General features: G+C 36.9%; 1 protein-coding gene across 4 annotated transcripts in view; it reads right to left on the reverse strand.

Annotated features, from left to right (window-relative positions):
• LOC121330172 (serine/threonine-protein phosphatase 2A 55 kDa regulatory subunit B gamma isoform-like) overlaps nt 1-14,866 on the reverse strand; it is a 100,522-nt gene that overhangs the window by 30,689 nt on the left and 54,967 nt on the right. For 2 of the 4 annotated variants that reach the window (XM_041276504.1, XM_041276511.1), the window contains 3 exons: nt 4,856-4,953; nt 2,659-2,824; nt 720-832 (listed from right to left, as the gene is read on the reverse strand). In XM_041276504.1, the coding sequence (XP_041132438.1) occupies nt 720-832; nt 2,659-2,824; nt 4,856-4,953 (377 nt within the window). Of the gene's footprint in view, nt 1-719; nt 833-1,107; nt 1,202-2,658; nt 2,825-4,855; nt 4,959-14,866 lie in introns of those variants that run through there. The other 2 variants (XM_041276527.1, XM_041276519.1) reach the window with 2 other exon arrangements.

A 14,866-nucleotide genomic window follows, 5' to 3' on the forward strand; every position in this document is an offset into this window, starting at 1 on the left:
ATCAAACAGCAACACTGTATTTGACACCTCTGCCAGGATAATCATTGGGAAGCTTTTCAGAAGTGACTACACCAGCTCGCAGTGCTCTGTAATGCACTAGACAGCTGATGAGAGCCCCTGGGTAGTCTGGGGAGTTCAGCATGCCACATTCAGGACCAGAGCGTAATCACTGCATCTCACCTGCACTTGCTTTCCACCAACATGCAATGCATCTAAAATATACTATAGCAAAGAACTAGAGCATTTTGGATTTTGTTACTTACAAACTGTTTCATAGAAATAAAATAATCTTCTGGATTAGGATGGATTAGGATCTATGGGCTTTAGCCTTTACATTCTTTGAGAAACCAGGATCAACTTTTGTTTAATACTGTACTGTAACAAAATAAAAAAAGCAACACATATTTTAGATCCAAAATGTACATAATGTATACTAAAACTTTTTTTCTGCAAAAAAAAGGAGACGGCAAAGCACAAAAACTTTCTGAAAAAGTGACTGGCAGTAAAATGTAATGAGCTAGAAGATATTTGTGTTGTCTCACGCTTAGCGAACATACACATTTCCCTTCACCACATAATTTAGTTATTACAAGCAAAATAAACGAGCACATGGAAAACAAGACAGATACACACCGTATCCGAAATGCGAGCATGATCACTTTCTTTCTTATATAGAAACAAGCACAGGTCCAAGTTCTCCAAAGAAGCAGTCAGCTTACCTGCAGGGATGTCACTGTTGAAAGATCTTTAAGCCGCCCTTCTTCATCTTTCAGGTTGTATCCCTCTGGCCTCTTATCTCTTTCACTAACTTTCCATAATTTAATAGTTTTATCTAAAGAAATTAGAAGAAATGTATACTTGCATCAATAATAGAAGTGATACAGCCTTTATTACAAGATTGTGCCAAGATTATAAAAGTTCCCTGTCTGCCAGTTAAATTAAAAAGTGCATAAACAACATAGCCAGTCTCTATGCTTACAGCAGTTATGGGTCAGGAATTGTATTTCTATAATGAAAACAAATACTCCAACTTTTGTAAGTTATTCACAAAGTAAATTAAACTTGAGTAATATCAATGGAAGCAGAATACAATTTTTGGTGGGGTACCTTTTGTACAAACAGTTGACAACAGGGTCATCCACTGTTTTCTTTTGCATTTGATCATGCTGTACTAGCCACAGGATAGGTAAACTGTATGATGTCACTGCTGGGGTTTCTCCACCAAAATCTAACATGTTTCCTGAGGCAATGGACAGAACACAGGCACTGTTGAAGGTGGTGGCCCTTTGACCCAGACATGCTGTTAAAGGGCAGCAATATTTTAAGACAACCCCAGTATTACACCAGCCAAAACCAATTCTCAAACGCGAGGTTCAATCATTACAAAACGACAGCCCAATCAACCAAATGCCAACTTGTTAACCCTTTATTGTATGGTGCATCATTGCAGAAAACTGCACTGATTCTTCTCCTTGTGATATTAGACCATTATTGATAAGCTCAGTCATCTGAGATCAAAGCCTGTCTCTTAAGTAGTGGTACATGTCCCCTCTGTGTGTGATGAATATATTTATTTTGTGCATGACTCCAGTAAGTTTGCAGTTTCCAGTTTTTTCTCTTCAGGTAGAGTGGTAAAAGATTTCCTGTGTCCACCAGTGTGTATACTATATCTCGTAAGCATTTATCTGTCAGTGGTATTTTTCCATATGTTTTACTTTCAAAATAAACTATGGTATAGTAGCATCTTCATGGTATATGTTTAAAAGCAAAGGGAGAAATAACCACACATTGTACTACAGGCACTGTCGCACGGAGCTGTGAAATCGATTTGGCAAAAGAAGTGCTTGTATTCCTGCACCCATGACTTTCTACTGAAATCTCTATTGAGTTCCCTGCTAACTGGAGGTACCTTGGCTGAATATTCATGCACTGTTGATATTTTTGGGAATCTTCTGGACACTCCATTTAAAAAAATATATTATAATGCAGTCTAAAAACAATAGGTCTCCAAAGGAGGCTTGCATACAACAGGTGAACTGTTGATACAAAATAAAACATCAATGGGTGCAAATTTAGCAGAGATTGTGACATATTTAAGTTTACTTTAGCAAAACATTTCGAAAATTGTACTTCGGTGTAAAGACCTTGATAAATGTGGCCCATTGTGTTGGCCAAAGCCATGAGTCTGGCTCTAAGGAGGTCTCCTTCGTGTCAATGGTCTATATTTGATGGATATCTACCACTACTGCACCTACAGAAGGATAAAATTCATGGTACATTTAATAAACTTGAAAAGAAATTACATTCTCAAATTGTTGGCGTGAACATACATAGTTCGTCTTCTGACTGCTTGAAGCGTTGACACATTGGCACGGCTAGTCTCTAGGGTCCAACATGGTAGCGTAACACCTTGAAGAATGACTACATGCTTTAGCGCATCGACCTCTGCACTCAGAAATCACACCACGAGACTAACTCATCATGATTGCCACCAGGTTCCACATCCCAATTGCCTGGTCTCTGAACACAACTTGAGATACTGCAATTGAGTGCCCAATAGCTCTGGACAAACTCAGAGCTATTTCAGCCACAAATCTGTTTGTAGAGTCCTGTGACGAGCACATAATCCCAAGTTTATATGTAAATGCAAAGTCTCACCATTGGTTGATAAAAGGAAGTGAGCAGCATTCTGTTGTGGCAGCCACCTGATTTTGTTAATCTTCTCCTCGATTTCCAGACTCTTCAGGTAATCGAACTCAGGCTCATGGCTCTGAAAAGTGCTATAAACATTGTACTCTCCCTGGCAATGAGGCTCATTTTTACTCTGGGAATGAGAATGGGGAAAAGAACACCATTATAACCCCAATGAAAATATGTGTTATTAATATTATTAGCTTTATTATATAAGCAACTAATTATGTATCCTATAGATTTAACAAAATGTTTCAATAAAACTATTAACACAAGTTTTTTTTTTTTTTTTTTTTTTTAAAGCTTTATACGGTAATTGAGCAAGCAACATGCACACAGTGAAGTGTTAATTTAGCTATCGTGAGAAATTAACAAGGTATTCAGCATTATGCTGTTATATTAATATTTTCACACTATATGCCGTGTTTTTTTCTGCAGCATCATCAGAACAGCTGTACGGTCAGCTGTACTACTTTATTAGCAAACGTGTGATATGTACATGTATGTGTGTGCTACACAAATAAAAAGAGATACAACCCAAAAGTATAACATTTACAAAACCAAGTGATTCTGTATGGCATTGCATTCAACCTATAAACTGCTGGAAAACATTCTGCATTCAGTCTTGAGGATTTACAGAAAGCGTGTGACTGATGGTTTCCATTTAAAACACATTTTTAATGTTCGGGTTTGATTTTAAAAAGAATGTGAGTAATGATTCATGGATTTAAGTTTTAAATATTGCCTTGTACTGAATTAATTTAAAATGTTTTATATATAAATAATTTAATTAGGATCTTAAGATATGCAGTATGTATACACACCACAAATTGGACAGAACCACCAACACTGAGCAAGTCTGACATTTTTAATAGATCAACTAACACTAATGTAAAAGCTTTCAAACAGAAGCAATAATCTCATATTTTAACTGTAATTATATTAAATGTCATGTAGAATAATTTCAGGACACCCCATCTCACGCTGCGGTCTATTATATATTGAAAGATGCTGCCCCCTGCAAACTGTCATCACTGAATCTGTGGACATAGAAAAGTGAAAGATCAGGGACTAGCTGGTATTTCTCTACTACAAACACACCTCTAACCGCAGGCTGATAAACTCTGTATTATACCATTAGACTGTCAGTCTGTTGTTTTCTGACAATACGTAACTTGTTCTAAAATAAGGGACAGTATTCAATGTACCCCACTAACCATTAACCGGGACCTCTAACCTTTTTTTTTCTGTGCAACATACATGGTCATGGAATGTCAAATGACAGCATTTCAAAACATTCTGATGTTTTTAAGATTGCTCTTGCGAATTGATTTCTAATGACAGTCTTGTTCTGAAATAGGTTATACACTCTGTGAACAAGTAGCATCACATAACTATTTAAGGCCTTGTGTTAAAATGGTACCAGCAATGGACCGACTTGGCCTATTCCTGGCTGGCTGAATGCCTTATTTGTCTTTGAGATGGATACATCTCTTGCTGCAAGCTGATCTTTAAAAAAGGTGGTGTTGATTCCAGTATTGTTACTAGTATAAATCATTTTAAATTAATTTAAATAAAAAACAATACCCTCCTGGATTAAGTAAATAACCTTAAATTTTATCTGAACTAAACTGGAAGTGATACTGCTTGGGTAATTCATATTTAACAAAGCTTGCTTACCAACTAGCTGCTTTACTGAGGATGAGATTGATGCAACCATATTCTTGTTAATTTAAGCTGTGTAGGACCACCAATAAAGAGATACTATAAATCAAGGACTACAAATTCTCAAAGCCAATTACTTGATTGGTAGTTTCTCAGAAAGGTTTGGGACATCAGCCAATCAAAAGGAGATGGAGTAGCCATGGGTGTTTATATTTTCGTGGTCTGTATTTTGCTTTTAGACATCATGGTAATGGAGATCTCATTAGGAAACTACTATTACCAAGTGGCAGCAATTTCAGATTACTATTCTTCAAAAGGTAGTTGGTCAAGCAAATGGTTAAAAAATGCAATAGCCAACCATTGCTTCAATAAGTCATCTCAGTCAAAAAAAAAAAAAAATGAATTTGACTTCAGAAATTGAAAATGGAGAGTTATATTATAGGAGTAAATGGGTGTTTTATATAAGAAATTGCATTTTTAATAGAATTCAAATGCCTACCTCAGGTTCCCTCTGGAATATGACAACACGCCCCCCTTTGTCCCCAGTTGCCAGCAGTTCCCCTGTCTGGTTGAACTCAACTGTGGAAATTATATCAGCTGAATAACAAACAGGAGAAAAAAGCTACATATCAGATGCATATTTCAGCCCATGAGTTACAGTTTTTGTCACACATATATATATATATATATATATATATATATATATAGACACACACACACACACACAAAATATTGGGAATTTCAGTGGTAAGATGGAGTTCTACAGGCAGAGCATTCCAAATCTGTGGACCAAGGACTGAAAAAGCATGCGCTCCAAAGCGTTTGTGTTTAAAACGTGGCTGACACAGGGACATGGTGTGTGAGGACCTCAGACTCCTAATAGGATTATAAACCTGCAATTCAGTCAGTTAGATAGTGAGGAAGTTGCTTATAAAAGTGTTTTGTGAATTAAAAACAGTAATTGGAATTGTGCACAAAGCTCAATTGGGAGCCAATCTAAATCCAGTAAAATTCGGGAAGTTGGATCCCGATGGGCTGAGGCATTCTGAATGCCCTGGAGCAGTCTAGTTCAACACCAAGGCAGACTCATGTTGCCATAGTCGAGACAAGATGTTAAGAGGGCATTCAGAACAGTAGCACAGTCTCCGTCACAGAGAAATGGTTTAATCTTTTTGATTGTCCGCAGATGGAACATGCAAGTTTTAACTACTTGTTTTATCTGGAAGCAGAAATGACAGATAATTGTCCAACACTGGACCCAGACTCTTAGTACTAGTCACTAATAGGGGGAACAAGTACTAGACCCAGACTCTTAGTCCTATTCATTAATAGGGGGAAGTTCCACTGACAGTTAACGACGATGCCATGTGCCTCAGATCGCAAAGTTTAGCCTCCGACCCAAACAGCAAGTATTCTGTTTCGTCAGGGTTAAGGTTTCAACCAATTGCCAGGCATCCAGCTACTAATATCAGACAGACAAGCGATCAGAGTACTGAAGTCCTGTTCATCCCGAATTTCAAGATATAGTGGAGTATCATCGGCATACTGGTGGAAAGAAAGGCCATGTGCCCTGATCAGTTCCCCCAGTGGCTTAACATAGATGACAAACAGTAGGGGAGATAATGCGAATCCCTGTGGGACTCCCCATGTGACTGGCCTGGCTGAAGAGGAATAGGGACCCACTGTTATTTTTTGGGAGTGACCTGTCAGAAATGACCTGATCCAGTCAAGTATGGACCTGCAAATGCCCATATTGTGCTCCACACACTGCAATAAAAGACTGTGGTCTATTGTGTCAAAGGCCGCTGAGAGGTCCAACAGGATTTTAAACACACGCACACATATAGATATATATATATATATATATATATATATATATACACACACACACACACACACACACACACACACACACATTTTGTTTTTGCAGTTGCCACCCACACTGAATAAATTTGAATTTAAATTCAAGTACGGAGGGGTAATCTTGTGTTTGTGATTGTGTCTGATACATGGGTGATAAACAGCACTGTGTGATGGGTCAGTATTATGTGGAGGAGCGCAACCAAGAAGGGTTGAACAATTTCCAAACCATCAACCTATTACTAAAACAAATAGGTGTCTAAATCACTGCCCCACCCAGTCTCCAACCTTATTCACGGTGAAAATACACATCTTTGAATATCTTACTTAAAATGATACAAGGATAACAGGGATGAGCAATGGTGCACATTAACACATTACAAAACAGATATCCATTGTACCGCATGGAATAAAAAAGTGCAACATGCAACCTATTACTATTGGAATGCGAACACCCAATTATCAAAATGTTGAAAATGAATATCAATAGTGCTTCTGATGGGAGGATGCCTTACAAGTCTGACTTATTTGGGCAGCCACTGTTATCAAATCAAGCATGGCTTCAGAGTATTTCTCCAGGATTTCCTTCTGGAACATTCTACATCTGATCCATCACTGTTCCTGGTGCAGGTACATTCTGCCTCTTCCTGTTACTACAGAGAAATGTTATTGCAGTGCAACAGCTTGCAGTATGCCAGACGCTTCCTCTCCACCCCCCTCCCTCCTCCAGGACTAGTAAATGCACTGTGCTGGAAAACAGTTCTCACTTTCCAAGCGACTCTGCGCAGTCAGTTGACCCAGGTATCCTTGCGCAGCAAATACATTGTGCGTAGCCTGCAGCATCACAAGACCTGACCTAGATTTCATCTGCCCAATTTGTATCTATTTTGCTGGGAGGAACAGGAAATAACTGTGTTGAAAGCAAACAGATTTTTGTCTAAAATGTCTGTGCTGCTTTATGAATCACACGCACACTTACACACCCAAACTCCAACTTGAAAACAAATGCTGTTTTGTAGTTAGCCTAAAACAAACAAAGTCAAAGTTATAAAATGCTTAAGTTGCGCTAAAAACTAAACACAAAAGTACAAAATCTACAGAATATAACACTTAAAAGAACACTGATTAATCTTTGCCAGATTTCATGGCAGTGTAAACGACTGCAAATTGCAGCTTTGAGATTTTGTACTGTATCACGTGACAGACAATCTTCAGGAAGAAAAGGTAATAGACAAGGAAATATCTTAAGACCATTCAGAAAAAGCCTTCCTTAAATTTTAAATAAATTGATACTAAATTCATACTGTAGTTGCTTTCCACAGGTTCAACAAGTAGCTTGTCTTTGAAAAGGCTTCCTAAAGTACACGCAAAGCAATTAAAATGCATCAGTAAGAGACAGCCGACCTAGCAGGTCAGGGACACCCCCAGTTCTATTACGCACAGCAGCTCTCGTTCCAGGAGAGCAGAGTGAACATCTGCCACGGAAAACCACTCACACACTGGAGTAGCTGCAGGGTTGAGAAACGACATCAAAACACAAGATTTTCATCTGTGTAAAAAAAAAAAAATCTGATTTAAAATCAGCGTGAAGAGAGGGGGAATTTAGTGACAGACAGTCATTCTGCACTTCATTTTCTACTGCAGGATTAGCTGTTTCTCGGTTTAAACACTGCTTGGTGCCCAGTATCTAACAATAGCCTACATCCCATATCTTCAGCTGACATGTGGTTTGCAGGCTAATCCATTTTTCCTGTTACAACCATATATGAACAAATATTAGGGCCACCTTTATGATCCAGGTATTGGCCTTAATCCTTGTAGCTACCCAGTGGCCAATTAGGCATTTAAAACACAGGCTGTATAGAAAGCACCTCCTGTGCCTGCCATCTGCACTACCGTATGTTCATCAGCTTTGTTTTAGTGGTGTGTGAGCTACTGTACATTTAAAGTATTGTAAACATTAAGACACTGGATTTGTATTCTGTGACCTAAAAGTCACACTTAATCGCTCACAATCAATTACTCATCTCATTGTGCCACTGGCAATTAACACATGCAAGGATTTATTTAGGAGATGATAAGGTGTGTTTAGTCCAGTACCGTTTAATCACTGTTAACTCCTTGAGAACAAACAAAAAAACAGCCAAAACCAAACAAGCCTTCACCAACTGCCTTCATCATGGAAGTGTTTAATGCTACCAAAAGCAGTTGTAGTGGTAAAAGTATTGTAGTATTAATATGTGGGAATACTACAACTTACATAAAAAGGGGGGAAAAAAAGTGGTATGAGCTGTTGCCAAAACTCAAGACATTTCTCTATCCAGTGTTGTTTGCATAAATGTAGTCCCCCAAAGCAGATCAACTACAAGTAATCATGGACCTGTGTAATGGGTTTCCATGTAGACTAACAGAACTTCACTTAACAAGCATCTTTTATTTGAATTGGATGTTATCAATCTAATGGACATAATGGCCTTGTTGCACACATACACCTTTAATTAAACACTTAGGGTCACTAAAAGGGTAGTGGAACGACACTATTACTCTAAAAGTACATCTTTTTTTAAAAATCCTATCACCCTAGCACCCCCTCCTCCTCAAATAAAATACAGAAATAAGCCAGGTTCAAATGATGCTGTTAAACTATTGCAAGGTTTGTGTTAATATGAATTAAACATCTCCAGTCTGTTTATTTACCATCTTTAAAAATCTGCTGATCAGTGACAGCACATTCTTACATTTCTATTGGAGCTCTATCTTCAATTCTAGCTTGCAAGATTATAAAGAGAGTTTTCAACAATCAGGAATGGAGGCTTGTGAGCAGGACTTAAAGTTGTATAGGTAAGGAGGATTTAAAACAGAATTGTGGCGAAATGGACAAAAATTCCTACACACAAAAACCCCAGAAGAATGTGCCCATGCCATAGGGATTTCGTTGTGGAGGACAGCAAAGAAAAGAAGGTACATCTTAAGTGTGCAAGTACTGTTGAGTTACTACACATATTTTGACAGAAAAAAAACACAACAAAAAAAAAAAAAATGGTCAAGCATTTTGGAAAGTAATCGAAAACACTAATTTGATACTGGATATCAAAAAACATAAAACCCTGAAAAAAAAATATATATATTTACATAAAACTCAAAACTAAAAAAATGCAATTAATAAAAAACGAAAAAAACAGGATCCCTAGTTTAACCCTACATTAAAAAAAAAAAAAAAAACATGCCAAAACAAAGTAGTTTGCAAGGCTTTCAAACCTATGTACTGTAGTTCCCATACTTTAAATTACAAAACACCCAAAGCATCTGAAAAACTGGAGCTAGACCTCTAAGACCTCTTAGATTTCTGTTGTTTGGACCCTCAAGTTTTTTTTTTTTTTTTCCCCTATTTATTACATACAAGCCCTATGGCATGAATGTAACAATCAACCTGAAAAACCAGTACACTATTTGAGACTAAGGATGTAGGCCCTCAAACCTCCAGAATCTTCTAACATCTAGGATACATTGTGTCCCAAATAGTACAGTTAGATGAAATAGCTCAACCTGGTTTCAGATATGACCACAGTGGTTTTGGCTGGACAGTGCATTAAAATACCCTGTTCACTAGTACATGTATTCCCTCCCCCTCTCTCTCACACAAAGAAAATGGGTTTGCAATGGAATTACAACACCGACTCCCACTTTCTATCAAAATATCTAACAAACTGAGACAGCTGGCTACAGTAATGAAGGGAGCTGGGCGATGTCTGGGATTCATTGGGGAAGAGATGAAGCCAAGCTGTAATAATTACAAAGAACGTGCAGTTGTTCAACAGCAACTCATAAACTTCAATTTCACACTCTGCAGGAAGGTGCCTTCAACATCTGCAGGATACATGTATTCTACTGGGAGTCATTTATAGGGTGAAATTTGAAAAGGTGCTGGGGGACGGCTGGGCTGAAATCAATTACAGTCCTTACGATGTGCATTTTTAGTTTAGATGACAATAAAGCCATAAAAAGACAATTACAACAGGTTGAGAAGGCCATTTTCACCGTCACAACCACAACCCATTATTGCAATTATATTTACAGTTTGGTAACACACACATACAAAAATCCATGTTCAAGCTTTCCAACACTGACAGAAGAGTACCTTGCAGTTTTTAATGTTGGCAATTATTATAACAATAACTAATATAAAATTAAATTCAGGTGTACTGAGAGCTCTGCATAAACACAATAGCAGTTAATAACCATTCAATTTTAAAAAGTAATTTTATGTTAAACCCCCCACCCCCGCTATACAAAACATTCACTTGAAAACAACACAGATGATTGATATAAAAGGCTGGCGAGCATCCATTCTTTCATTTATTTTTTTTTAAATAGCCATGATAGATATACAGAATACTGAGAATTTGTTTTCATAATAATTCATAAACAAAGTCCGTATTTGTCTTCATGTGTTTTATCGTTAAAATATATCAATACAAAATCTTAAATACCACAGCAGTTTTGAAGCACAGCATCATGCAAATCGGACATGGAAAGCACAATATATAACAGTAGGTACAGCAATACCCATGATTCTACTTTACTGCAGCAGTTTCTACATGATTAAAAATCAAATACATTGGAAAGTGCATTAACCCATTTAGAATATAACAAATAACCACAACAGACAACAGAAGTTAAAGCCTTTTTTTTTTTGACTGAGAAAAATGCATGTCCATTTCAGGAAGACAAACTGCTCATCATCAGTAATTTTTTTTTCAATCTCGCTTCTTTTTTATTTTTGCCTTGGTGGCTGTACGCTTTAAAAATGTAAAACCCTATAAGCTTCCCACAGAGCTTGGCAAAAATCTGCCTCAATAAAACTGAGACATTCTGCATACTCTATACTAAGCAGTGCACTCGTTACAACTCCACTTAGTGTTATTATTTTTTTTTTGCACCAATGCCCATTAGCTCAGTTCCCTGGGGCTTCCCTCTGAATAATTAGATTAAGGGGTAAACATCTCTTATCAACCACAGAGGGGGGTAATGGGAGTTTATGAAAAGACACATTGAATCCAGATGCTTACACGGCAAGACCATGTAAAGCTAATTTACACAGCAAAATTAATGCCATCATTTTCATAATGTACACAAAAGAATAAATACATAATCTAGCCAGACTCCCACCATAAAATAAGAAGTGACAGCTGTAATGAAAATGGTTTTGAGTTTACAATAAATGTCACAGATGTTGCACTCATAACGTGTGAACAAATGTTCATTTGAGATTCAGCTGCTGTCAACTTGTACATTAATTCCGATTTGACATGCACCATTTAAGTGAATAATATGTTATTAACTTAAACATAAACCCTTCAGATAGCTCCCAGGTCTGTATATCCCCCAGAACATATATGGAGAAATTAGGAGAATTGGACCTGTATCTGTGAATTGCTAAAAATCACATGTGTTGACATTTTCTATGTCATTACTGGTATTAATCATCTGACTCTTCGGAGGAAAAGTCATTATTGCTAAGAAAAGTAATGAACAGTGGGCATGTCTTTTGTATGAATCACATAAATGTTTCTCCTTGCCAACTAAAAGTCTCCAGTCATTCTGCCAGTCAACAGCCAGTTCTAACGCAAAGTAGGTAAGAATAAGATTGCAAATTTGTTGGCACTACACTGTCCAGTGACTCTAAAAATCGACAATGGTTATAAATCCATCAGGATTAAGAGTGAAGCCTTCCTTTTAATGATGCTCAGCAAAAATGATCAGCTTTTAGAAAAATGTCCATGTCTGACTCATCCCAAACCAGATGTACTGTAGTTAAATGGATTCTGGTGTAATTCGATTTGCCTATTAAACATCAGCTTTAACACATAGTATTTGTTAAGTTGTAGGTATAAAACCATGTTGGAATCTCATCCAGGGTTAATGTGTTAAGAGTACAACTCATAGTCAAAAGGGTCTGATGCAATAGTTTTCTAATGTGTTGTATTTTATTGCTTAATGTGAACATCATTGGGATATATTTATCCATGCTTTTTAACTTAAGTTGTTTAAGTTGTTTTATTTATTTATTAATAATTACACTGCCTGCATTTTTAAGAAATACTGTAGTGCCAGTGAACGTATAGGAAAGCATTTTAACACTTATTTTAGTTTTTTCTACCATAACCTCTAATTATACACACTTAAAATAAACAAATTCAAATTGAGTTAATTGTACCGTCCACTGGGTTTTGATTCATGTTTTAATGTAACCCTAAAAAAGACACTAACGTTTGGTTAATGTTTATCAAAAGTATACAAGAACGAATGTAGGGCGTGGTTAAATGCTTGCATGTAATTGTCTGCTCATTATCAGCTTACTTGAGACTGGAATTGCAGGGTGATGTTCACATTTTCCTTCAAGCCTAAGCGTGATCAGTTGTCAAACCAAATCACAGACCATTTAACAAACTTAGGGCCTCATGCACTAAATTATGGTAAATTACCTGAAATACTGTGTGTAAGAGAAACCCATACTGCATGCAAAAAGGAAAGCGTGACCGCTCTATACACTAATAAAATCATATGCACCAATAAGGCATGTTAAATGATTCATTTGCCAGTCATTATAGCACGTGAAAAGCTGCACGTGTTACACACCCTTTACTTTACTATATGGGCACTCCAAAAGGACTGGTAGTACCTTCAGTGGGTCTTCATAGGATGAGGGGAGGCGGCCCGGGAATGTCTTGCTTTGAAACGGTCAAAGCGGAGAAACAGAAAATATTTAACTGAAAACAAATATTTGTTTGTTAACCTTTATCCCCCTCTGGTTTATTTTGAAGGTACTCCAGTACAGAAACATTGGCTAGATATAAATGTGTTTCTTTTAAAAGGGATTGAAAGTGTGCGGTTTCTTTCTTTTTTTTCTTTTAAGAAACTTTAACCTTCCAGCTGCTTATCATGTGATTTCGACGTGCTGCACAGCCTAGTCACAATTTGTGCAGTACTCACTGTTGACTTTCCCATGACAAAAATGCTAATGTTTTCAGGACCAAAATAATTCAGAGTAATTCATGTGTTAAAAACACAATTGTTTCTTGGCCGTTTCGGTAGCAAGTCGTTGAAAAAAATACAGTACCTCATGGAATTTTATACAGCACTGTCTATTCTTACAATGCATCTTGCACAGAAAAAGCAACACGTTTGGAATCGAAATAAAGGAAATGACTACGTAATACAGTTCATGTGCAGTCATCTTTTGGTAAGTTGCATTTTCAGAATCGTATCATTATGCACAGGATTACAACACTGTGTGTTAAAATATTAATCCACAAAACCAATGAAAATCATCCTATGTAGCCTATATTTTACATTTTATTTGTAGTGTTCTGTGGAACACAGGCAGCCATTTATCCTGGAAAAAATTAAATACAGTACCTAAAAGAAGATATACGCGGTTATCATGTTTCCCACACAGCACTACCCTGTGGTCTGCTCTATTTATATTGTGATTCAGACACATACCGCCTGGTTTCAATAAGCAGTAAACTTAACACACGTTGAGAGACTTATGAAAGCACCTTCTGGTAAATATGGTTTTTATATCAAGTCCCTTCCTCGCGGTATGCCTGCTATCTTTCTTTCAAATGAAGACAATAAGCATCAGGCTGCTTTTTTTCCATTGTAATACTGTATCTAGCTGTTTACACTAGATTCTCCCATATAAAAAAAAATTATATATATTGTAAGGTAGCAGGGAGGGGGTTAAAATCCTTCCCTGCTAAAACTTATGAGAATGCACGTTTGAGTCTAATTGTTTAATTGTTTAATTGTTTAGTAATCCCCTGCACCTGGTGGTAGTTGTAAATTAGAGCCAGGTGCAGGGTATTTAAGAGAGACAGGCAGTTTGTTCGGGGCTGCTGCTGTGCGTAGGGAGGCAGAAGGTGTGGTCTGCTTCCAAGCAGTCAAGGTAAAAGTGCTGTGTTAAACCTTGTGAGTTGTGTTTGGGTTACAGGTAAACAGCTTAGCTGTCCTGGTTCAGTTAGGTTCCAGACAGTATAGTTAGTGCTCCAAAGAAGGAGCTAGGTGTTTGTTTTGTTTAATTTATTTGATTGGTGTTTATTAAAAGTGCGCGTCAGCGCTTAAATCAATTCCATTTCTGTGTCCTGGGTCTGGTCTTAAAGGGGCAACGAACTCTGTGAGTGCGAGGATCGTTTACAATATATATATATATATATATATATATATATATATATATATATATATATATATATATATATATATATACACACACACACACACACACAGTGCTGTTTTTTGAAGGCAAAGGGTGGTCACACCAAATATGGATTTGATGTAGATTTTTCTTCTGTTCACTCACTTTGCATTTTGTTAATTGATAAATATAAACTATTAACATGTCTATTTTTGAAAGCATTCTTACTTTACAGCATTTTTTCACACCTGCCTAAAACTTTTGGACAGTACTAATTTATATATATATATATAAGTACAGTTCAGAGGTTAAATGTTCCATTTGTTATTTTTTATTTGTATAAAATGTACTTACTAAAACGAATACTTTCTTTCAATTTACCAACGTGAGTCATTTGAAATTAGTACTAACTATGTTATGGCTAAAAACAGTTCAATGTTGCCTACCGTAGTT

This window comes from Polyodon spathula, chromosome 2 (genome assembly GCF_017654505.1).
Source record: "Polyodon spathula isolate WHYD16114869_AA chromosome 2, ASM1765450v1, whole genome shotgun sequence".
Taxonomy (NCBI): Eukaryota; Metazoa; Chordata; class Actinopteri; order Acipenseriformes; family Polyodontidae; genus Polyodon; species Polyodon spathula.